Source organism: Aythya fuligula, chromosome 3 (assembly GCF_009819795.1).
Source record: "Aythya fuligula isolate bAytFul2 chromosome 3, bAytFul2.pri, whole genome shotgun sequence".
Taxonomy (NCBI): Eukaryota; Metazoa; Chordata; class Aves; order Anseriformes; family Anatidae; genus Aythya; species Aythya fuligula.
The window spans coordinates 31,670,275-31,696,629 of record NC_045561.1 but is presented as its reverse complement, the minus strand read 5'-3'; the positions used below and the strand labels follow the sequence as shown (position 1 = coordinate 31,696,629).

The following is a 26,355-nucleotide window of genomic DNA, read 5'->3' as shown; positions in this document are numbered from 1 at the left end:
GAGGAGAGTTAAAAAATAAAGAAATAATTTTGCCATCACATTACTGGCAGAATTTAAATGGTAATTATCACCATTTTGATTCATCAGGTTGGTCAAAGTTACCCTCTGAGTGGAAGTCACTTAAATCTGTTGATAAGCTATTGTAAAGAGAATGTACCTAATAAAGCAGATTTATGTCCTGAATATTCACATTCTCTATGAAGCGTTTGCTGCTTTATTTGCCATTACCAGAAGAAAGGTGCAGAAGAAAGCCACAGCCTTCCTTCCCTCACGTATGTACAGCAGTTTATTACTGAGCAGTTTTCAAACTTCAGGAATGGCTCCTTTGGAGAAAGAGGAGCAGCAAGAGAAATTCAGTCCTCAAAGCCATAGTGCAGAGCAGAAGACAGCAACTGCGGTACTGCTGCGTAGAGGTAATCTTATACTGAAAATCAACTTTTCCTTCCCTTTTGATTTCCTTCCTGCTTGCTAAGTAAAATCAGGAACCTTACAATCAGAGTCCAGAACAACGCATCATAGGGCCGGATGCAAGTAGGATTGTGGGGAGACAGACAGCAAGTAGGCTGGTGACAGTGAAGATGCCATTCATTATCCAGAACCATCCCTGTATTGCCACTCAGTCCCTCCCAGCTTCTCTGTCCTCTGCACCTGCAGTAGGTTAAAACCCACATCACCCACAAAAAAAATAAACATCATTTCTCTGACAGTCATGGCCGCAAGAATAAATTACATTCTACCATTACTTTGCCTTCATACTTCACAGATTCATTTTTTTTCTAATTTAAGAGTCATCGGTTTCCTGCATAGCCCTACGTCTGTCCCAACAGACATGACCAAAACCTCCAAACTCCAACCCAACTGAAATAATGTGTCTCTATCAACAACAGCTGCAGGTTAAATCAAAATGAAAAACACAACAGTTTTACAGTTCTCTCATCAACAGTTCCCCCAAACAACCACCACCAAAACATCTAGACTATACTTCAGAAACCTCAATATGACTCAAATCTTCCTCGGGCTTAACCAACAAAATTAGATTTGTTAAGTCTTAGTGCCAAATTATTTACAATGAAGCATACTTCATGTGGACTGAGAAAAGATATGAGGGCCCCACAGGAGCTCACATAACCTGCACACACACCATTTTCTCCTACAAGCAGGAGAAGACCCTCCTGTTTTTCAACCTTTTTATGTGACTACTTAAAAGAACATTACCTCTCACCAAAGCACTTGGTTTACCCAAGTGGGCCAGGATACTACAAAAGCAAGCAGATGGCAGAACTGGTGAACAAGAACTGCAGTAAAGACCTAAATATCATGTTTAAGCTAAAAATGGAATTTGGACAATTAGAAACAATTGTTTCTTTCAGTCCAAGGGCAAACAGCTTTCCAGGAAGCAAACTGACATGTAAATGACAGCAGATTTTGAGCAAGGCTCAACCTAAATCAAGTATGAGAAACAGAAATCCAAGAGTTAATACCTTAAGTTTATTTCACAACAACAACTGCACTACTTCAAGTATAGACACCATTAACTTTGCTTAGTATAGACACCATTAACATTGTGTGCAAAAATACTTATCAAATAAACTTTGCAAAGTTTTCTTAAGTAGAGCTGGACGTCGTCTGCAAGAAACCAAGACAACTTTAGATGATGAACATATGATTTTTGTTCCAAATAATCAGTTCAAGCCTATTTAAATTGTGAGGGAAGTTCAGTGTCTGCACAATTACCTGTTCTTTTTCCTTGTTTGCCCTGCTTATGATAACATGCAGTGATTGGAAAAACAATCAGTTACACAAAAGGATTTTTGAGAATTGGGAAGTGCTAAAATGTTACGCTTGTATATAAGCACTGGCAAATATACATAAAAATTACAGAACTCAACCGCAGGGTAATAAAACAAAGTATAAAACAACATGCTATTAAATAATTCACAATCACTTCACCATGCAACTTCCAAGAATAATAAAAGCATTATAATTAGGTATGTTTAAACATGTACAATTTACCTGTAATGCCTGGACTGGAAGGGTTAGATAAGGGCTTGGCGCCTTCTGAAGACTGTTCTACACTTTTGGAAAGGGATCCATCTACGAGTATATCAGCTTCATCTATGTCATCACAGGTTCCTCCAATCTGAAGGAAATGAAGTTCTCCACCTAAAATCATCACAGACAATGAAAGGAGCAAATTTAGACAGGCATATGGTTAAACTTGATTCATAAGACAAGCTTCCAGACAAAGTGCTACACAATTATGACTACAGTCATAATTATACAGGACCTGGAACATGAAAACTCATTTTGCTTTATTGCTACGACATTTTTCAGGGTGAACTACCAAAACACTAACTTCAGCTGTGAATGTCACAAAGGGAAAGAAAATATTAGGGAAGAGGGGGATAAAAGGCAATTAACTAAACAAGTCCCAGTAGAAACCCCGATCATAACGATTGTGATACTTTCCATAACCCAAACCATGAGTTAAACAGAAACTGTTCCACCACGTCAGCTAAGGCCTTCATACTTTGTTTGTACACATTGCATACGTTTCCTTTCCAAGTTTGATATCTGAGAATTGAACAAGTCATTTTCCCGCTGAACTCTCCTAAATAAAGGGCTCTTCGTATCTTTTATCAGACTTCGAATAACAACACTGATCAGTACAACAGTCAGAAGGGCAATTCCAAAATATTCAGTGGCCAAAATCTTTTGGTGAAATCCCGAAATCATTCAATGAAGTTGCCCATCATAAATGACAGAACTCATCTGTGCATATCACTGGTGGTAAACAGAGAAATCACTGAGAAAAAAAGTAAGGTCATGGAAAAGTGTTTTTAACCGTTTCAGTAGTCACAAAAATCCCAATTACTGGAATATATATAGAGAAAAAAGAAATCCTGGAAGGCCTTCTATGTTTTTTTTTTGTTTTTTTTTTTTTTTTCTCTGAAAATTGATAGCAGAATGCCCTTCAGCACCTGACTCGTTATGAAAAACCCTGCTAGTCAAACTGTCCAGGTCAACTGAAACAAACAAACAAACTTGAGATAATGTAGGTAATAAAAATCCAAAATAAAAGCATAATCAGCAGGTCCATGTTTTGCACTGGGGGAGCAGGAGGAAGTGAAACACACAGAGATTAAGGCACAAAGAGAGATGGTGCAAGGTTTTACTGGATCTCAGTAAGAAAGGCCCATTAAAAACACCTTAATAACATTACTGTTTTAACAAGACTGAATAAAAAGAGGACTATTAGAGCTTGAATCACCAAAAAGTAGGAACTGCCCAACAGACAGAATTGGTGCTACATGCTGTGGGAAAATCTATCTGGGGGTAAGAGTGATACTGCACGGAAACAGGGTTCTCAGTGTCTGAAGGGACATAAGATTTACTATCCATATTTTTCATTTTATCTCTTTAAAACAGCTATTTTATTAAACCCCTAAGTCATTTGCTGTCGGGCCTTTCTTACAGAGATCCCACACTAACTCTTCTGCCCTCCACACACCCACCCCGATGCAGAACAGTATGTCAGCAGTAGATGCCAAGAGCAGAGAAAAAAAAAGAATAGTTCTAGTAAATAATGCTTAGGGTGAACTTCCTTAAGATTATATTGCTCACAATTATGGCAATTAACATTATATAGCTCACAACCACACAGCAATTTTCTTAAACAATGAGAATTAGGGACATGTTAGGAAACTCAGCTCCGTTTGGTGGTAAGCCAAACCTCAGTTCTTTCCCATTCTGTTTACTGCCCAAAGATCCATGATTTGCGTGATCTCAGTGATCAAAACCCGAGAATCTCCTGTCCTGGAAATTAGCACAGCCGAGTGAAATGGAAGTTCAGACTGACCGGGGCATTTACCAGTTGTATGGCTCAGAGCAGGAGACAGGGAAGTTGTGGGCTTGTCTAAGGGAACGTTATGCCAAGGTCTACTCAATCTGTAGGTGGTTGGATTTGTTTTGTTTTAACCAACAATCATTTTGGAATTGATAATGCTGGAATTGATCATTAGCTAATGAATTAGCTGCCAATAAATTGCTAATTGGTAATAGTAGCAAGTACTGCTAATTAACAGCAGCAAAAAAAAGCCTTATGATTTTAGCCACACTACAAGAAGAAGAGCAAGTCCCTGAATTCCTAGAAGACTCCACCACTCTTTGAAGAAAATCTCTGTGCTAAACTTGAAATGTCTCACTTATTTCTTGTTTTTAACACGTTTCTGTAAAAAAAACTTTATCATGAACATCAGCGATACTGTATTAGCCTATAAATTAATTAGTGCCTCTGCAAGCTTTCCAAAACCCGGCGGGTGGCTTTGCTTCTGTGTTACAAAAGAGGTGGTTGTTCTCACAGAACATCTCAGGATGACCTTCTGACGATGCCTGCTTATTTGTTGTAGTGTTACTATAGCTCCTGTAGTCAAGTGCCAGGAAAAAAAATCTGTGCAAAAGTCAATGCTGATTTGTCATCCTTGCTTTATTTATTTATTTGCTTACTTGTTTATTTGAGTTCTTACTTGCTCGTGGTATGTACTACCAGACTGAAAGGGACTCACTCATCTGGTACTTTCTAATTCTAGTAGCAAACATCGTAATTAGTAGTTTACCTGAAGACTTCAATGCTTGTATCACTTTTGGACAGAGATGACAAATGCTTCTGTTGCACCAGCAAGGAGACATTAAAGCTTACACTGACTTTCTCAGTGATCATAAAGGAGAATAATTAGAAAACAGTATCACTGTATTTCCTGAAAATAGCAGGTAGAGCATTAAAAACATGGGTGGAGTCATAGAATCATAGAATACCCCGAGTTGGAAGGGACCCATAAGGATCATCGAGTCCAACTCCTGGCACCACACAGGTCTACCCAAAATGTTAGACCATGTGACTAAGCGCGCAGTCCAATCACTTCTTAAATTCAGACAGGCTTGGTGCAGTGACTGCTTCCCTAGGAAGCCTGTTCCAGGGTGTGATCACACTCTCAATGAGGAACCTCTTTCCTCATGTCCAGCCTAAACTTCCCCTGCCTCAGCGTGACACCATTCCTGTGGGTCCCATCACTGGTGATTAAGGAGAATAGGTCAGTGCCTGCCTCTAGTTTAATTCTGAACTGTATTTAAAATCTGTAACTTGCTCAGACTTAAGAACCTGGTGGGTTAGTTACACATATGGAAGGTAAAAATCAGAAATCCATCCAAATGAATCCCAAGCTTCCTTCCATCAAACCAGCGATCAGTTCCAGGAAGGCAGCGTTGGCACAAGTTAGAGGACATGTCAGAGATGAGGCCACTGCAGTCGAAGCCAATCTGGTGAAGTGTTTGATACACAGAAGGTATCCTGCATCCTGGCAGGAACTTGGAACAGTGACACAGATGTCGACAGCTATCACAACACAAGCACACAATCAACCAATACCCCAAAGATAAGGGCATTAAGACCACTAAGCCATACCACAGGCAACTAGCCAATAAACAAGGGTTGGTTCCTACATACCAGTTTGGAACACCTGTAAGATTTCCCCAAGAAAACTTCCCAAAGCCTCGCTCTAACAGAATTTTCTCTATTCTTGGACATTTCAGCTGTAAAATTCCATCCTGGGTCACGAAAAAATAGAATGTGATTGACTAGAGACGAGTGAAAGCTACCATGCCGGGCAAGGAATAATTAAAGGCATTATTATGGGAAAATGGAAAATCAGCTAGCCAGCAGTTCTGTAAAAGAGGTTCTTGTGAGTCATAAGATGAACCCGATTCAGCTTCCTGCTCCAAAGTGCAAACGTCCTAGTGTGTACATGCACAGACAGTATGTACAGAGCACAGTTATTAAACAGAAAAGAAGAATTCCTTTAAAGACATCTGTAGGATTACTGTCGCTGTTTCTGGGTCAAGAAGCATGTGGACCTGAGAAGATCTTTTGGGAAGGGAGAGCAATACTTTTTTTTTTTTTCTTCTTTCAAAGCCCCCGAGGGAAGTTTAAAACAACTGAGGTATTGAGCTGATGAAAACAAATGGCTTGAGGTCCCCACTCCCCTTTGTAGGGATCTTTGCCATGTCAATTAAGGATGGCACAACTGACTCCAATCAGCACAGATAATACAGACTAGAGACCAGAAAAAAAGAATTCATCAAGGACATTGTGCATTAGAAGAAATTCTGTGAATAGGCTGTTACCTCTCCAATGCAGAAGAACCTCAAAAACAGGTTGATCTCCTTCTGAAAGGGTATATGTAATTGATCCTGACCTTGAGATGATCTCCTTAGGATCATTTCCAACAATAATTCTGGCAAAAAACCTCAGCCCCTCCCATCCCCATTAGATCCCATTGCCTATGAAGGCAGAAAATTGAAAACACTTGACTGATTCCTCAACTTCAAATATGTTAATGCACAAGGCTGACAAAGCCTAGTGACAGAGACAAATAAGACATGAAAACAAAAACAGAAAAAAAGCTAGAGAGAGTGATAAATACACTCCATACAGCTCAAGAGCAATAAATTTGTTATAACCGAGTGGCACAAGATTTGGTGGCATTTGTTCCCAAATGTGTGGAAGTGCCATCCAGTTCTGTCAAGCTTGCTACAAGAAACATTATCACATACAACTCATTTTTGACAAGACCAAACTTAGGTCTAAAAATGCACTATTTCCTCGACAAAGGAGAGTGACAAAAACGCAGCACCGCAGGCAAGAACTGGGCAAAATTAGGTACCCAAAACAAATGCCCCAAAACATGGCAAAATAGACATCTAAAGAAAAAAGTGCTTATAGATGAACATATAAAACAACTGCTAAGGTATTAATGTGCAGGATGGGTTACATACAATGTTTGTGGTCTTCTTTAACATTTCCTTTTTTTTTTTTTTTTGAGTAATTTAGAAAAAGACAATATCCACCAGAACTGATCCAATGTACTCCAGAAAACATGACGTGCAAGAAGCTGGTTATGCAACTGCAAATGGAGCTGGAAAGCAACATGGGTAGAAAAGAGGATTGCTAGAATAAGAAAGCAGTAAAGTTCCTCCTTCTTATGATGATAACAAGTAGAAAACTTTCTTCTTCCCACTGCTTTTCCCCAAACTACTTCAATAATTAAACTGAAAACATTAACTACATTAATTTAGGGAACTACTGAAGAATCATTTTTTAAAACAAATCAACCTTCTGTTGAGACTTTTGCTAGATGAAATGCAAAACCAAATACTAACATTTTCAAGGGGATCAATATGGAAATGATTTGCTGCAAAACCTTCACTTGCTATGGATATTTCAAAAGTAGATTTGTGAAAGAATTAGATTGCAAACTTCAGGTGAGCACAATCCAAGAATCCTTCACTGACTTGAACGTGTTCAAGCACTCCAAAGCCACTATACAGATTTTAGCACTTACTTAATCATACAGTCTGGGTGAAAAGTACTTGCTTTATTTATCATAGCACCACCCTGAAAGTTTCTACTTCTGAGAGCATTTGATTTATTTGAAATGCCACCCCACTTTCCTACTTGATAATATTTCTTGAGAAAGCTTCAAACATTGAAGTTCCTAACATTGGTAGCAATGAAAGACTAAGGAAACAACCCAAAACAAGAAAAGAATATAGTTGAATGCATGCTGTGGACTGTTTACTTAAGCAATCTTTGGTAGGCCTGCAATAGTTAGAAGAAAAATGATTAGATGAAAACAGATTTATGAGTGCGGTGATAACTGTTGCCCTTGAAATTTACCCATCCAAAACAAATTATATCTGGTCCTCTTAAACACCAGATCATAGAGGTCAAGTACCATTGGAAGGCCACTCCACTGCTATGAGCCTGCTGCATAGTTTAATAATAAAGAATATTTTGGATGCTACTGAATTTAAGCCAAGTTTCATATTAATGACACGATGCAAAAATGTTTAACAGCCTCAAGTGATAACAAAGCACTGCTAAGAGGGATATTAACCATAGTTTACCTTGGCCAAGGGTAAGAGAAGAAAGCAAAACACAGAGAGATTAAAACCTATTCTTTGCTTGACAGAACTGGAACCAAGAATATACTTCACCACCTCACCCCAGAGGTCAACTGCAGACACTCCTTCACGGAGAAGCACCTGAGGCTGACACCAAGGTGCAATATTTTTAAGTGGGATAAGAATAATTATTCCCAACCCACAAAGATGATTGACGTCAAATGCAAGTCGAAAACATCTTTACATAAAAACATTCAAAGCCTGAAACACCCATTCACACAAATATATTTTTTTCCAGTTATATCTTAAGGGCAGCTACAGAGAGAATTATGATCTACCAAGGATGCTGGCATGTCAACAAGCATCTTCTGCTGGAACAGGAGAGAGTTGGCTTTTCTACATCCAAAACTTGGAGATGTTCAAGTACCTTCTCTCACCACCTGAGCAAGTAAATAGTAAAGAACATACCGCTCAGCCCATATTCTTGAATGCTTTTCCCATGACCTCCAAGCACTTCCAGTGCATGTTTGTTCAAAAGCATTTACTTAACACGTTCACCTGCGTCACTGCACTGCGAGCTACCTGCTAGGATTAACATTCTCCTTTCGACACCAGTCTTCCTTACACAGTCTGACTGCAGCCACATCCCCTACATGGTAGTTAAGACAGAAGAGCAAAGACTGCGAAGGGATTTTGGAAGAAGCCTAAGAAAACTGCACTTCAGATAAAATAATGAAAAATCTTTTTGTCCATCTGGCAGATAAGCAAGCAATTTTACCCACTTACAGTAGCAGGATTAAAGGACCGAACGCAAATTAAGGGAAATCTATTCCTTACATTGTCACTCAAATATACACCTAGATATAGAATGGAAGAAGTTAAATAAATAGTTGAGCTTTTTGGTTTGCTCTTTCTTTTAGTATTTCTGAGTTTTCTAGAGTACTGTTATTTATATTTCAGATCATTCTTTAAAAAGCTCCAAATTTCAGCATGAAGGACTCAAAGGTTTCAGATGTATCTTGTATCAGATCCTGAAATACAGACTTCTAATGAATATTGGTCTCTAAACATTTGTGATGACTTTGTACTTAATTTCTCAAAAGAGAAAAAACTATACAAGCAGAAGTGACCAAAATGCAAAATACATATATACATGTGTGTGTGTGTGTATATATATATATATATATATATATATATATATATAATTGAAAACTTCTAAAGATATATAAAGATATAACAACCAAAATATTTTTGAAATTCATTTTAAAATGGTTGCAGAACAAAAAAAAACAACACAAAACAAGTTCTAAATAGAGGCACAGTGGGTGTAAATCAAAGGCAAGAATAATCAATGAATAAAAAATTGAAGAGTTATTGAAATACTACATTCAAAAGGGGAAAATTGATGGCAGAGGAACAAATGCCTGTGTTTTTTTTTTTGCAGGACCACAGAACAAAAAGAAAATCCCAGTCATCTTAAAGGCAGCAAGAACAAAAGAACTTGCAGGCGAAGGTATTTATAAATTACTAAATGGACACTATAGCACTCTCAGAAAAAAAAAAAAAAAGAAAAAAAAAAGAAAGAGGTTTTTACTGAAAAAGTAGAATGATGTGCTTGCCTATTATGAGTAAGACAAACTCCAGTCAGTAACAGAAGTGGTAATTATAAAGGCAGAAGAGACAAATACTCCTACACACACAGAATAAATGCTCCCAGATCAACAGACCTGCGTCTTGCATCCAAGGTCCCAAAACAGGTTTAGGTAATACCAAACTCAACAAGAACATCATTACCGTACACGCTAACACTGGATGGGAAAAAAGCATGCACAGGAACAGCAAGCCCTTTAACTTCTGTCATTAGCCTTAAACACAAGACAGACAGAATAGATTTCATGTGAGAATTAACTGAATAGCAGTACCATCCTGTGGGAAAATGCTTAGCAAGGTTGTTTTTATATGGGATTTGATGTTTGACCAGTAGAGGTAAAAACATGACATGTATTATATTTTTATAAATATAATTTTATATATGAAATATCTACATGATACATATAGTTTTCAAAAGCAATTAATCTTTGGGTTAGAGTTCCGTTTTAACTAGGAAAAAATGTGCATTATTAAATAAAGCTCAAACAGTTTATTAGCTGTTTCTACTAAAAGAGGACAATGTAATAAATCCAAATGTTTCCATTGGCAATCTGTACATATCAATACTAGTTGCTAATACTCAATGCATTCAACCGTATTAAATAAGTAAATATAAAGTTTCCAGTGCCAAAACTCACAGCAGGTATATGATAAATACAGAGTCCTTAGCAGACAAAATTTTTACAATAAACTAGACTATCGGAAAAAACAAGTAGGACTGATTTAACAGCCACTCATCTGAAGACTACCTAATTAACATGATGCGACCAAGAAAGGTGTAAACGTGACAACTGAAATTCTAGTGGAGGTAAAGTTCAACATGGTATCAGTAGGAGTTCCTCTGTAATGTGTGAACCATCCCGTCAGCTTAGCACTTAAAGAGACTAAGCATTTCCACGGTAGCTGCATTCGAGTGCAGGAGAGCTAGATGGGACATTGGCATACAGAGAAATTCTGGGTTGTAGGGACAGGTTCATCTCTTCTCCTGTGAAGCAGCAATCAGCTGGACTTCAGTTAGACTCCTCGCCCACCTGCCCTTTACCCCCAAAATGTACTGTGTTTCTTAAAAATGATTTAACAATCCCACATACATGGTCCTGGCTCTCAGAGCCAAGACAGAATAATTCCAATTGCAAAAAGGCCTAAACAGAACCAGCAGCCCTGTCTGAAAGAAGACAATCTTATTAACTTGTCACTGGATTGAGGTACAAAAGCATCACCTTCTCTGCTCTCTAGAATATCTCCAATACTTACAGAAAACATTTTTCTGAAACACCTATCTCCAGCACAGAAATAATTACATTAAAAAAATCCTTTTGTTTTGGATTTAAGCAGATCTGTGACGCTACAACAACAACATTAACCAATACACAACCAGGACATACCCAAGAGTAATCCCCATTTTAGACATGAAAATCCACATTTAAGAGGAGGAATGGAGCTCATGCTCTCTAGAACAAAAGTAAACTGTAGGTAAATTCAATGGCATTTGCCTATTACTATCTTGAAATTTATAGCCTGCCATCTAACATTCTATAATACAATCCAAACACGGCAATATAAAGCATTAAAAAACATATTAAAAAGAGTCTTACCTTTGGTGCATGCACATAATCTGTCTGTGCCCGAACAGTATATCACAGAGACAAACATATCTGGTTCCTCAGTGCCCTCTTTTTTAGGTGGCTCCACTTTGGCCAGAATTTCGAAGTTCGAAAGATCTAGTATTTTTACATATCCTCCCTGAGTAGTTATTACCAGGTGCCCAAGAGTGGAAATCTCAGATCTTCTCTCTCTCCCATTGCCATTTTTAGAAGTTAATTGCATTTCCTCTACAGGCTCCTCACAGTCATCCTCTCGATTATCCAATATATCTGGTGGGAGCAAAATCATTGAGGTAATTGTGTCTTGGGGGTCTTTGATATGCTGGATTTTTACTGGTTCCTCCTCTAGAGTAACTATTCTAGTGGCATAATTCATTTTATAAAGCACTAGGTATCCACCGCTAACACTTCTCTGTTCAGGCTGAATTATTAAAGGAGTTGTTGGTACATCTGCTGGTGACTCATGTTGGATTACATCGATACTTGTGCCATTCACTACAGCAAGACTTGATTCTATTTCACCCTTCCTTCTATTACATAGTGCCGAGTTTAATTTATTTAAATTATTCAAGGCCTCTACTTGATTTATTGCACTCAGAGATTCGACAGGACAAGTCCGCAGTCCTACTAACAAATGAACTCCATCTGCACAAGGAGTGATTGAATCTACACACAGGTTCTCCTCCTCTGCAAACTTTGGCAGACGCAGGCACTGAACCAAAGTCCCAGGCTTGGGAACCATAGAGCTCCACTTGTCCGAGTCCGGAGAAGTTAGGTTGGCCGCAGCATCTGCAAACTGCTGAATGTAAGTCACAGGGGGATCCTGTAACAGCAACTGTTCCTGACTGTCCAGCTCCATTTCAATGATCTGTGGAACTGTGAAACCATCATCATGCATACTTTTACTCATAATATTGTTCATCTGTGAAAAAAGTTTTCCTGCTTTTTCATCAGACTCCTTAATGCTGTATAGCAGCAATACAGGTAAAGTCCTCCTTACCAGAGGGGAATTCAGTTCTGAGTTAGTGCAGGATTCATTGTCAGTTGATCCCTGTTCCGAGACACTCTCACCTCGAGTCCTGCTTAAGCCATCCAGTGACCGCTGAGAGTTACTGCTAACAGGAGAGGTAGCGGGTGATTTGTATGTTAAGAGACCTCCAGCTAATAAACAAGGAAAGGGAATGTTGTGTTGTTCCAGATGTTTTTCCTTCATCTTTTCGCTCTTACAGTTGGCCAAGCAGGGATTTGCACCGAGTTCTTCTAGGTCCTTAACCGTGTCTTCCAGAACATTTGCAACAATTTCCCACTGCAGTTTCTCAGGTTGCTGAAGAATGCTGAGAGCTGTTATATCAAGGCTGACTTCCATAGTTTCTTTTTGTGATGTATGCCCTTTAAACAGAAATGATTAATGTAGTATATGTTTCAAAATAAAAAGGAATCGCGTTACATGTATTATGGACTTATTCTCATAATTAAGGAAAAGTTTCTGCTCTACAGTTTCAGTATGTTGTAACATTCTGTAAGATCAAGACTTGTTAGTCACGAAACAGGAGAAAAGGTCTAGAAACATTCTTTCCACATAGGCTAATGGTTCTCCCAATTTTATCAACAAGAGTGAAAGTAAAGAAAACAGGACAATAGCTCTCCTGGTAAACAGTAAGATCTTTTCAACAATTATTTTACACAGGTTAGACCACCACACTAAAACCCAACCAATCCAGTCGATTAATTTCATGTTCCACCCTGTACCACCCCTCTTCCTAGCCAGCCCAGCACCATGTACAATCTCCAGCTCAGCAGATTCATTCTCCACTCTCAGCTGTAAAACACTTAATTTTACTCTGAAGTTTGAGTTACCACCACGTAACAGACAATATGAAGAGCTCGCTCAGCTGCTATAAAACACAACAGTGTTCAGATAGGCATGATGAAATTAAACAGCACTGCAAGAATAACAGTGAATCAGAAGAGTTCAATTAAGTAATGCAAAAATTTAATTGATTACAAAGGAAAAATCCAGCTGAGACTGAAGCATAAATGATAAAGCATCATCTTCATAAATACTTGCATTGAAAAAAAATGTCTTTTCCCTTGTGTGTATGCACATGCACATGTTCTTTACTTCCTTCCCTGCTGCTTTTGATTAAGCAGCGTAAACGAACTATGAAAAGCAAGCATGCAATCGTCCCACCCATCAAAATTTCTGATTAAACCTCTAAGAAAATAATGCAAACACCATATATAGCTTTGTACTGCTTCCATTTGAAAGCTTTCTTCAGGATGAGAAAAAAAATAAATTTCTATCAGAATCCATACATACAGAAAAACAATCAAGATAGAGGAACTTTCTTTAGCAGTCCTCTGAATTTAAAGGGTTTTGTGCAGCTCTGATTTGTTCCTGTTCTAAGTAAGTTCCTTTAACTTGGTTTGTGTGTTTTATTGACAGCAAGATAAGCAATGCTTGTTGTCAAATAAGACATTTATTAACCAAAGTGATTTTTTTTTTCTTTCTCCTGTATCTACTCTCTCCCACCACACAAATAATGACTTAACTATTGGCACTGTTTCAGGTCATTTTTTTTTCTTCCTCCCCCCCAAATACTATGAATACATATCCTTCACTTTTGACAGGGATTTCTTAAGAGCCTGAGAAAAACAATTTTCTTTCTGATTTCTAAAGTACTATACAGAGCAAATATAACCTACCTGTCACAGATTCTGATCTGGAATGCTCTTCACTGTCCGAATCCTCCAGTAGGTCATCACTGAAAAAAAATTTATGAATGACACCATGTACACTGTCGCTGCATTCCTATTTTTCAATAAATTAGGAAAAAAAAGGGTAAAGAGAATCAAATGTTGGTTATTATCCTGCGTTTCTTTTAGTCAGTATTGTATATCCATTGCTGGATGTCAGACACAAACATCATGATTTTTTTCCTCAGTAATTGAGGCAGCAGACCGGTTTCCAATTTGCCTCATTCTACTATTGTATTCCCCATAATTCAGACATAAATTGAACGAAAACGAAACCCAGTTCTCAGAAATCTTTCAGACAAACCACAAAAGCAAACAAACATTCTATACTTAGAAAAAACGATGACACCTTCTTCAAAAGTTCCTCAAAATAGTATCTGAAAGGTGGAACTGCCAGACTGGTTTCCAATTCTACCAAGCAATTTTGTGCCTAGCCCAGAAGCTGTCATGGTTCAGGGTAGTCCTGTTCCACTCACGTGTACTGACTTTCTCCCACAGCACAGCAGCTACCAACAACCATTTATGACCATTCATTCCATGGTTCAAAATACCTGAATGAATTTTGACTTCCTCAGAGCCCCTTCCTTAAAGAAACAGCATACAAACATGACGTTGTTTTACAAAAAATACTACCAGATGAGTCATGTTTTCACAAAAGCAGTTTCTGGTCAAGATCCCTCTTGAAGAGAAATAGGCCATTCAGTAGTTCTAAGAATATATGAAGCTTTAACCCATCTGGCTTTCCTAATAGAAAAAAATGATTTGCTATTCCGAGACCTTTTCATACAAAAAGTACAGCAGTGCCTTTGCACCTTCGGGTATAACAACTCTCAGTACCAGTCAGATTCCCACATTTCAACAAACCGGATGCTTTCTCCTCAGGCCCAAGAAAGAGAGTCTTTTTAAATTCAAAACTGATCAACCTTCACTTAAAGACAGCAATGATTCAATTCTTCATCACCCAGCTTCCCCTTGGGTGGGAAAGTGATAGCAAACTTCATAAAGATTAAGTAGAGTGGAAGATGCCTAGTCTTGAGTATCACCATTGTATTATCCATTAACCACCGATTAAAAACGGCTTAATTCTTTAACTCTCAAGGAGTTTACAGCCCTAAAGCTAAAGTCAGAGCCTAAGTTTCAGCAGCTGTTAGTAATGATTGGCTGTTAGGCCTATAGGCAGCATCCCCTAATGCTGCCCATGTTTCTACATATGCTCTTCAAAACAGCAAGCTTCATATTTGCTCTTCAGTACTGTAGGAATCACACCAAACTTAAAAAAAAAAAAAAAAAAGTATACTCCTGTGTGTGCACCAGCACTGTTACTTTCTGATACTGCTTTTTAAGAAGAAACATTCAAAAAAAAATAACCCACGACTTCCGTCCTGAGATTTCCTGTAATGATTCACTCTTTTCTTTGAGTTTTATTAATATGTATTTCCAGTATCAAACTGTAAGAAGCATAAATGAAAGAATATTGCTTATTCTCACATGGAACTAAGTGTCAGCATATACTCTAACTTGTTTAAAAGCTTGTGACAGGACTGTCTCATTGTCTGTATATATGTGTTAAAAGTACAAATGAAAGCAATTCCTACCACATCCACATAATTTATTTTCAGAATAACACAAGCAGAAACTAAGGAGAAGCAATCAGAGAAAACAAACAAACAAACAACAAACACAAACATTCTAAAAGCCTGCAAGTACCCTTCACTTTCAAAACCTGAAATACATAATCCGAAATTAAAATGAAAAGCTATTCCTGAACTTGTATTCCTTGCTCTTTTCTGTCTCTGGAGCATCAGCATAGAGCAACAATAAGATTTGGTATCTCTATTAGTGGAAATTAAATACCTGAAACAGTGGAACTAAAATGGAACTAGCTTTAAAGATGGATTTTTTTTTTCAATTGTTGAATTGTGTACAGACACAAAAGAATTAAAATCTCAAAAAAACCCCACAGATACTGATGTTACATTTCACGAAACATGACTTAACGGAACAGCATTTACCATTTACAAAGCAGAATTTCTCATTGCTATTTTTTTTTTTAGTGGCATACCTGTCTCCTTCTAATTTTGGTATATCTGAGCAGCTAGATGAATCTTCTAGCCATGCTAGTGTTGGTCTCCTTGAGTCAACCCCTGAGCTCTGTTCTCCTGATAACATAAGTTGCTGCACAATAGCTGGATCATATGCATTGATCTCAAATTTTAAGTGGACCTGAGAAACAACAAAAAGCAGAAGAGATCTTTGACATGTATCAAGACATTCTTAATCAGAAGTAATTAGTTAATAAAAATTAGTTATATTGTATACCTTCATAAGTTTGGAAACATCCCATATGCAGATCTTTCCTCGCTTTGTTGCAGCAGCTAGAAAATGAGGGCAACTTCCAGACCCAAAGCAGGCTATTCTGTCAGTGCCATCTGTGCAGGGAAACTGTGCTGGACTTGTTGCCAGTGTGACTGAAAGAGGTACATTCTGAGTGTGCTCTCCCTTGACAAACGGGCAGTTTGGGGAATGTCTCTCATGTTCAGACCTTTTCATATTAAAAACAAAACATATCAAAATTGATTTCTTACTCTGAAAAGCATATACATCATATACAAACTCAGCCCTTGAAGCCCTGTAACTGAACCATTTGAACCGTATTGTACTCAAATATATAAGAAATTCACTAAAACATTTTCCCCTGCTATTTCTTAATAGCAAACTGTATGAAAGCCTCTGATCAATTAATGGGTAGTCACATTCAAATGGAAGAATCTGTCCCATAATTAGTCCTAAAAATCATACATTAAAAAAAAAACAACTTCTACAGAGAGTAGCTCATCACATTACCATGAATAACAAAAAAAACCACATTAGAATTCCAATACCATGAGATATTATAAGTAGACTTAATATGAAGCTGTAATGTCCCATTTTTATTTCTATACCCACACAAAAAGTGAAATTGAAAACAGCCCTAAATGACACATTGACCTAGAAGCATAAAAACCACAACAAATTTCTAACCTTGATATATAAGGAAGCAGAGATAGGACAAAGAGCAATTACACCACTATAAAATGTCTGGAAATTAACAAGGAAATTAATAGGAGGGCGACTGTGAAACATGTTAAAAAGGAAAGTTTCCAGCAAGTCAGGAATCTGATGTGTTGAAATAATGATTATAAATTACCGAATAGCCATGACAAAAATTACATTAAGGACCCTTTTTAAATCAATATAAGGTCCTTCACTTCTGTCACTATGCACAATTCTAGCTGATTCAGGCAACTTTTAACAGAGCTTGCAACTTTATGTAGAAGGCAAATATGTACTACATGGTCACTGCAGTTTAAATACTTGCGTTCTTTTCACAATTGTATAGAAGACTGGATTTAGAACCAGGCAAAGAAATGTCGGTTGCCATTTTTGTCAAGACTTTGAAATGAAATACCACATCAGAATTAAGAAAAACAACTGCAATTTCTGGGTTTTAGTATCATACAGAAGTTTGGATTTCCAGAATGATTCCATGGGAATAATCAAAAAATATTTTATTGTACTATGTCATTCTCATCAGTGCAACTTCCTAAATTCATCAGAAATTCTACTGAGATATGGAGACCTTTGTCCTCCAAGATTTCTAACATCTTCAGCATAAACCTGTCTACTTACTTCAAATATTATTGAACTTACCAAGGTTCATCTGTAGGCTCCCAGCATACCAAACACACACTACAGGTAAAGCACATGGCTCTGTCATCTCCTGATGAAGCAGGCTATAAAAATAAGAAGGAACACTTGAAATTCATACAGCTATATAACACAAAACACTAAGTGGTTAACCGAGTCCACTCCTTCTAGTGGCATAGCAAAACACAACATCAAATTTATAAAAAGACAAAAATTACATAAAGTGGAAATATTTCACATTAAAAAATTTGATACACAACATTTCTATAGAAGAGATCAAGAAACGACACCCAAGCCACTGATTAAAAGCCACACAGAAATAGATGAGAACATAAGTGAACAGCTTCACTACTAAGACATTTTTTTCTTTGGAGAAAACTCATAAGGTTCAAAAATTCTGCTGAGCTTCAAAATTTTAACTGTACATTTGCATGCTTGTAAAAATACAATTTGAAAAAAACATTTCCTATTATGCCTTCAATCTGCTGAAATATAAAGCATTCGATATCAACTCCTCGGCAAAGATGGTTGTTACAAGCTGAAGTGACAGAGGAAAAGAATAGAATTTTCCGTTCTCTTAAATTTAGCATTTTCATGACTACTTTTCAAGTCACTGAGATACACTTGGGAACATGCAGATATAATTCTAACATTTTTTTCCTGTATTTTAATTCCTGAACATGCTCTTTTCAAGAGCACTTAAGAAAAACATTATCCATTTGAACCTATCAAATGTTGCGATGACATAAGGCAGACAATATGGATGTCAAACAACATGTACTATGTACATCCATACCATACGTAAGTATTTTACAGTGAAAATAACCTCAGAAAATGAAAAATGGGAATGAAAAAAAGAGTAGTGGAGTAAAATGTTGAGGCTGTAGTATTCAGTAAGCTCAATAATTTAGTAATGTGATCTACGACTGCTGTTTGTCACAATATAGTTTTCTTTAAGTGCCACTGGGAAAATGTAGTTAAAAAAATCTGGTGTCAGGCCTACTGCTTTCTCTCCTTCACTCGTATTGTAGAAAGTAAGAATATTTACTCAACAATCTCATGAGGAGAAAAAGAGATGCTGTGTAACTACCCAGTTCATCTTTATTTAACTCAGATTTATCTGATACTTATGAGCATTTTATATGCTTAATTTGGAACAATGTTTTCTGTGATGTGTACAAGAAAGAAGCAACCTCAAGGCATGAAAATATGGAACAGTAAGAAAAAAAGAGCTGAATGACATTTTTTCATTATGCCTTCTGAATTATTTTGGAAATCCATTAAGGAAAAAAAAATAAATTACTTTTTTCCTCCCCAAACCCTCACTTAGGAAACAAATACTACGAATAACAAAGCCTTTTACCTGGTGATAGAACCCAGCTTGAGCCATAGGATCTGGCTGTGCCCACCTATAACCCACATGAGGCCATGAAGTGAACGTCTCCCTTCTGTTAGCTTCACTATACATCAAAGACCTAGAAAGGCAAAAAAACCTACATTATCCAAAACTAAATAACTAAATAAAAACCAACAAAGTAAACTAATTATGAGATATTTTCAATGCTTTAGCAACTGTTAGAAATAACACAGGTAGTTATCAATAACTTACATTTAAAATAATCATTAACAGTTACAGGAAAGTTACAAAGTTCTCTCACTTAGGTGCCTAAAGTGCCTCAGCAAAGGACCAAAAGCAGTACACGACAACCTAGAGGCCTTAAAAGTGGAATAAATAAAAGTGGAATAAAGTGGTTTGTTTTTTTAAATGATGACTACTGCAGAAATCTGGGTTTATCAATTGAACAGGTAAGAAAATACATATTTTAAAATACCCCAGTGGGATATTTTAAGCTTGACTGAATACATGCAGTACAAACTTCCCAATGTTTGTCACTTACTGCACATTGTAATATTTGAGAATTACGAACTATTTAATCACAAAATCTGAAATCCTCTGTAAATGCAACAGCTACAAGGAAAATAAGCACAATTTTTCCCCACCTTCCCTGTTTAATTTCAGTGCATATCTCTCATTTGAAATAGCACGTGAGAAACAGCTATCATCTTTTATTTTTTCTTGACTCAAGTTCTCCAGTATCATCCCATAAGATGCCATCCTGCACAGAAAGGTACGTATGGCTGTAAGAACTAACATTGTTCAATGGAAAAGTGCCTCACTTCTTGCTTCTTCCCCTCAGTGTCAAGAGCTTCTTGCTGCTTTGCAAGAGAATGGTTATATGAAACATTTCCCACCAAGGAAATAAAATATTCTTTTAACAACCACTAAAGGGGTGTCGTAAGTTGACATTATACCGTCTTCAGAAACTGACCTCAGAGAGCTCTAACCAACAATACAACATGGCGAGGTACAGGTAGACCTGGAAGTTTGGGGAGGGGAGGTAAGAGATGCAATCATATATTTTTTTCTTAATTATTTGAACCGTAACATATAATGATATACTTGCAAAACAGTATTTATATAGAAACTTTCAAGAAGGCATTCATTTATAGACTTTGAAGATTTATCAGCATTCTAACTAGTCTCAGCTTACGAAGGTTAAAATAATAGGTTACTCACTTACTTACACATTATCACTTGGATCAGAAAGAGATGAAGCAACAGTCTATGAGGTAAATTTTCTCTGATCCCAAACACATAGCAGGTGACTAGAGAGTTCAGAAGTTGCATTTACACCCAAAGGTAACAACTTCCTAAACTTTATCCTCTAAAACACAAAGCAAGGGCATAACTCCTTCCTGCATGAAGGAAAAGGAATTGATTTCATGATGTAGCATAGTGTGTATGCTCTAACTTTGGTAGACAAATGTGTGCACTTTGTGTTCAGAAGAAGCATCTACCAGCTCTTAAAGCCATGCAGTTTCTGAATATGTTAACATTGCAGCCTCCGAAGGTTTATAGTACCAGCCTGAGTACAGCCAGTAACTCAAGTAACTAGTCACGTGCACTATACTGTCCAGACACAACCATAACCAAACATTATGAAGAATAAAACGTGGATGAACACAACATATTAACATGCTATAGTACCACCTGGGGACCTAAACGTAGGGCTGCATATGTCACCTTTCTGAACATGTATGTTGGGAGTAAGAACAAAATGAATTCATCTGATAGGCACAGAGGTCAGAATCCAAACATAAGTCTTCTGGTACTCAAAGGTTTCTCTAAGTTTAGTAATAGGTACAGTGCATTTTGCATTAAACACTGGATTAGCTGTATGTATAAGAGCAAGAACATACAGAGCAGGACTAATTCATTTTTTTTCCCCCTTTCAGGGAATAAGGTCATTTCAGAGCTTATCCTGATCCAACTAAGGGGTCAAATTCATCATTTATTTTGTCTTAACGTACCTGTCCACAGATCGACCAGGTCCCACACCAAGTTCTGGTCGTGCGCTGGGTAAGAGGTAAGATAACCTATCCATCACAGAGGATGCTACAGGTAAGGCAGCAATATTTTGATTTATCTTCTTGAGTTCATTTACAATGGCACTGGCGACAGACTTCAAAACATGATGAGGAAGGTGGAACGTAACCGTTGCCCACTGAATTAAGGGGGGAAAAAAGTGCACAGGTAAATATGTTTTAAGATTTTAACATGTACACAACAAATAGTTCACAAAGGTGTCAAAAGCAAAAAGAAATGCATGTATTGCATTCTTTCATGATTTCAGTTAATTTAAGTAATACAAGAACAGACACACAAAAGCAGCATGGACATAATGATGCAAGGAAATTTTGTGTGTTTAAAATGTTAAGCTTACACCCTGCTAGTTTCTTTTTGAATAAGTAGAATTTCCCTCAGAAGAACTAAGGAACACATAATATGTTTCATCCTCTTCAAAAGAAATTCGTCACACCAAGTCAAGCAGTCTGAATGCTTCGTTAATGATATGCAAGCAAATTTGAGTTGGGAATCCATGCTAGACAGTAGGAAAACAAATTCTCACCTTCGCAACTTTATGATTTGCTGCTGTTTCATGTGAGGTATTTTTTAAACCATCCTTCAGTTGTGTGATGAATAAGTCATATCCCTCTGTGCTAGAAACATCTACTTTTTCTATGCAAGCAGATAACAGCTGCTGAGCCTAAAATGCAGATGTGCAAGAGCAGTTAGCACCCACGTTAAATAGCTCCAGACGAGAACTACAACTGTTTCGTTATTCTGGGAAATGCACTTTGGCACACCTAGTTTGTTTTATGTTATATCAGCATAATCCCACAGAAGACCCAAAGTTGAGCAAGCAGTTCCAGATTTTAGTTTGTAGCCCAACCAATGGATAAATATCTGCAGTAATTTCAGTAATTATTGCAAGTTCCCTCAGGTACTGTATTACCAAATGTTAAACAACTCAGTCACATAAACAATTAACACATCACATATTAACGCCAAGCAAAATAAAATCACGTATTACCCAGTGGTTTTCATTCAAAATGATTCATTCACCTTCAGGGACAAAAAATGAGTCCACAAGTTTTGACATTTTTCTGAGTATCTTTATATATAAAGGAAAGTAACAGATGATACAGAGCAAAACAACACTAGCAAAATTATAGATAAATTACTTACAATGCTAGTATAATAAATTAAGTTGGAAAACTAGGCAGAAGGAAATGGGCTGGTTTTGAAATCTAGAGAATTTTTACAACTCAGAACTAACGCAACTAGAAAAGAACACTGTAAACATCCATTTACACAACTTCTTTTTCTTCCATGTCCCATGTGTTTCTGGTTTGCCCCACTAAGCGTTAGTTTCACGTCCACGGGTAAGATTTAAAGGTAGACCTTTTGGGCCAAGCACAGAGCATTCTGTACCTGTTGTTAAGTAGGCTACATCTGAAAAACACTCAGGAACTGCTCCAAACAGAATGGCCGCTTGCTTACAAGCTTGGGGAGCTCAGGGCGAAAGAGCAGAATAAGGCCACTCAGCCGCCTAGCTAAGCCTGTGTCTGTTCCTCAGATTTCAACAAACTCATACTTCACAAATCTCTCACAGAAGACAGAAGATCAACAGATGAACTGTAAATGTTTATAATTTTACAGTGTTCTAGGGAGAAGTAAAAACAGCATAAAGGCAATATCACAGCTTGTCAATGTCGCCGATTAGAAATGCACACACAACACACTGCATCACCAGCAGACCTATCTTAAAGAGCAAAGATTTGCAGAGAAGTTCTACAGACTAACAAAAAATACTCTTGCTTGGATAAAGGTTCTTAATCTTCCTGTGATGAAGGAATTGGATTGATGCATTTGAATGATGTTTAATATCTGCTAAAACTTTCTGAGGTCCATGTAACTCCTGTTTACAATTAAAAGATGGCTAACAAAATTCCTCCCATCTTACCAATTTGGTCTTCACCTCTCCCAGCCGGTCCCTGCCAAACTTTAATATTTTCCAATTTCTTTCTACAGAAAGGACCTTTACAGAGAAATGCTACTATCTTAACCCTGAAATAAGGGCCTGCAATTTTTTCTTTAAAACCAAAAGATTCTTTAGCTAAAACTGACACAGTTGGTATTAAAATGTGAGGCTACAAACCAATGACAGCAAAACAGAGAGAGAAAAAAAAAAAAAAAAAAAAGGAAATGCTGACCTATCACCCTCTTCCTATTTAGCCACACACACCAAGATTTCATAGGTAACCACAAAGGGTCTAAAATTGATGCCAGTGGCAGCAAATGTAAGGAACCTGAAAAGGTCTCTGCGGAAACCTCTGTGAAGTAACAGGTTATTGCTGTTACTCCTACTAAGCACCCATCATTCAATTCTCCAAGAGCACGAAAATGTCTGAAATCATGGCTCAGGCTACGGTTTTGTTGGTAGTGCATCATTCAGTATAAATTTATCCCATCCCAAATTGGAAATTGTGCTTTTCACAAAGTGCTTTAAAGATTCAGAATCCGGATCCAGTAGTCCAGTTTTTTTTTCTTGGTTCTCTTTTTCTTTTCTTTTTTTTTTTTTTGACTGTATTTTAGGACTGTATGTACTAGTCTAAATATTAGCATTGGCAGATGCTCTATGCTCTTCCCAAAGAAAGAATTCATCTCGCTTAGAATTTGAATTGTTGCACAGACCTACATGCCTTCTCTATTCCACAGGTGAAAGCTACTTTTCTCATCACCAAAGACCTTGTCAGCTATCTTGTATTAGGCAACATAATATTGATGTACATACGACCTCATCTAATAAACACTTCACTAGCCAAGGCAAACCAAGCAACAAACCTGAGCAATACACCTAAGGGAATATGTATCCATTTGATTCCCTTACAGTGATACTACATGGTGGGTTATATTGTCTCAAATCAGGTAGAATCACAAACAATGTTACTGCAACTGTAGGGGTCCAAAGATGAAAGAAAGAAACATTTTGCAGGGGAAAAAAAAAAGTGTTGTTTTTTTTTTTTTTTCTTTTTTTTTCCCCCAAATCAGGCCAACTGACCTAATTAGAGAAATTCAATTCCAACATTCACTTTTCACATGCGGCAACGTCATATTAACTGCTTTTATAATTGACATTTTTTCCATGAAAGCCTGTACAAAAAACAATCATAAAAGACCAAGAATGCTAGCAGCCCAGACCAACTTTTAGAAGAGCATATGCTATACATAAGCATTGACAATACTCTGGAAATGAGTCCTTATTTCTGATCACTGAAGTTCCTTTGTTTGAAATAACGTGCTCCTGATGAGGCAAGGCATCATTTGTTTGAGATAGGAATAACCACAAGAAGCTATTGCTCTGTGATGGCCAATAACTAAAAAACTTAACCATTACACGCTGTTAATAGCACACCAGAAACTCCAGGACAAACATCTGGTTTCAGTATTATTGACAGTTATTTACATATTTTTTTCCTCCTGTATCTTACCTCTGTAACCGGCAATTCAAGCTGAACCACGTCATCTTGTTTTGAAACAGGTGTTTGCAGAGCTGTGTCTAACAATAAGATGCCATTGAGATCTTTCCTACATCCTACTGCGTAATCGTCCACAAAGATCACTTTATCCACAGCAGAAATATACTGACATTTCACCCGTCCACCTGGTTTAGCTGTAAAGCAAAAGACAAAAAAAAAATCTTATTAGAAAACAGCTTTTATAAGAGACCTATAATATCTGTTCTGGAAAGTAATGTAACACTCAGGTAAATCTCTGCCTCCCAGGGTAATCAAAACTAGCATATTAGCTACGACACCTTTCATCAAAGCTTCACCCTGCCTCCACCTGTACATCGTCAGAGACACACGACAGATGTGTTCTTCTAGACATTAAGGTAGTTTATTTCTTCTCTGCTCTGCACACACGATGCCAGGGAGAGGTCAGAGATGTTTGCCAGGGGTGGCTGTCAGCAGATGTAAACAGAGGCTGTGGCAACGGGCACGAGCCCAAATGTTTAAACACTCGATGCTGTCATGTGTCTGAGGCTGGCTGGATTGTAAAACTAACGCGATGTAATACACGACCTGTGTAGAAAGCAAAGTGTGTGAATTCACTGAAAATGTAAGCTGCTGCTACATGTTAAAAGCACAGAGATACATCATGCGAAGGGCAAAGCTGAAACCTCTGGATAGGCAACATAGAGCTCTTCTTGTTGCACAGGAACAGGAGTTTCCTTAAATTTTGTGTTAATCAAGTCCTGTCCCTGTTCTCTTTCAAGTCCTGTCCCTGTTCTCCTCTTTCTTCAGATGCTAGATGCTGTTTTTATTACAACTAATTAAAAAGACATAATTTTGGTAGATAACATCCAGATAAAGACAACTACAATCCGAAATTCTTTCATCTCCACACTCTGATACAGATAAACAGAAATTAAACCTTCTCGAATGGAGGAAACATAAATCTGACCACGCTGCATTTGTAGCATCCTCTCTCAAAAACAGTACAAGACTAAATGTCAGCAGCCCTCGTCACCAAATTTTCTGAACCAATGACTCACGCATACTCAAAATATAGGACACAAAATATAGGCCTTTGTCTGCGTGAAGTATACTCAGTTGTAAGCATTGCTACTGAAGTCAGAAACACTTGAAGAGCCCCAGAATCACTCGATAGTGGAGAAGCTGTTGGTCCTACCTCACCTTTAAAAAAGGGTCCTTTTGGCAACAGCCTGGCATTCCTCACACAAGAATTTCTACAGACAACACAGCTGCAGGCAAGGAAACAAGTCCTTCTATAGAAAAATAATGGTTTCTACAAAAATTCAAATATAAGTTTGAACTTGCCGGATCACAACAGGACACTTTCTTTAACCCACCACTTCTCTCCTATTCTTTTTAGGGAAGATGAGAAAAGCAGCTCACCTTTTCGGGCAGTGCCAACAGCACAGCCGCTTCTGATTTCCTGTCAACCACAGGAGTATGTTCATGCCCTATGAGTATGAGTTAAGCAGCCTGTAGGAGCCCTGGTCCCATATGGCTTTTAAGGCTAGATTTGTTTTATTCTTAAACCATTTTTGCAGCGAAGTTAAAGAAATCTCCTGTGTAAACCACCACCTGGCTAACAAGTACCCTCTGCGCAAGCAGTCCCAATTTTACAAGACAATGAAGATTAATTATGAGGTAGACAACATGCCTAATCAAGACACTATTTTTACTGTTACGAAACAAAGCAAAACCTTCTAACTACAGCCCAAGTCCCAACAGCTGTGATTCTCACAGGGTTTCCAAATAC

At 37.5% G+C, this 26,355-nt stretch overlaps 1 protein-coding gene across 1 annotated transcript in view; it reads right to left on the bottom strand.

The window, feature by feature from the left end:
- The window catches only part of BIRC6 (baculoviral IAP repeat containing 6), a 173,717-nt gene that overhangs the window by 135,923 nt on the left and 11,439 nt on the right, over nt 1–26,355 (bottom strand). Inside the window, exons 2-11 of the mRNA XM_032184553.1 lie at nt 24,555–24,736; nt 21,629–21,766; nt 21,030–21,223; nt 19,021–19,132; nt 17,661–17,743; nt 16,290–16,512; nt 16,033–16,193; nt 13,920–13,978; nt 11,205–12,602; nt 2,014–2,163 (exon numbers count right to left, since the gene is read on the bottom strand). Coding sequence (XP_032040444.1) covers nt 2,014–2,163; nt 11,205–12,602; nt 13,920–13,978; nt 16,033–16,193; nt 16,290–16,512; nt 17,661–17,743; nt 19,021–19,132; nt 21,030–21,223; nt 21,629–21,766; nt 24,555–24,736 — 2,700 coding nt within the window. The remainder of the gene's footprint in view (nt 1–2,013; nt 2,164–11,204; nt 12,603–13,919; nt 13,979–16,032; nt 16,194–16,289; nt 16,513–17,660; nt 17,744–19,020; nt 19,133–21,029; nt 21,224–21,628; nt 21,767–24,554; nt 24,737–26,355) is intronic.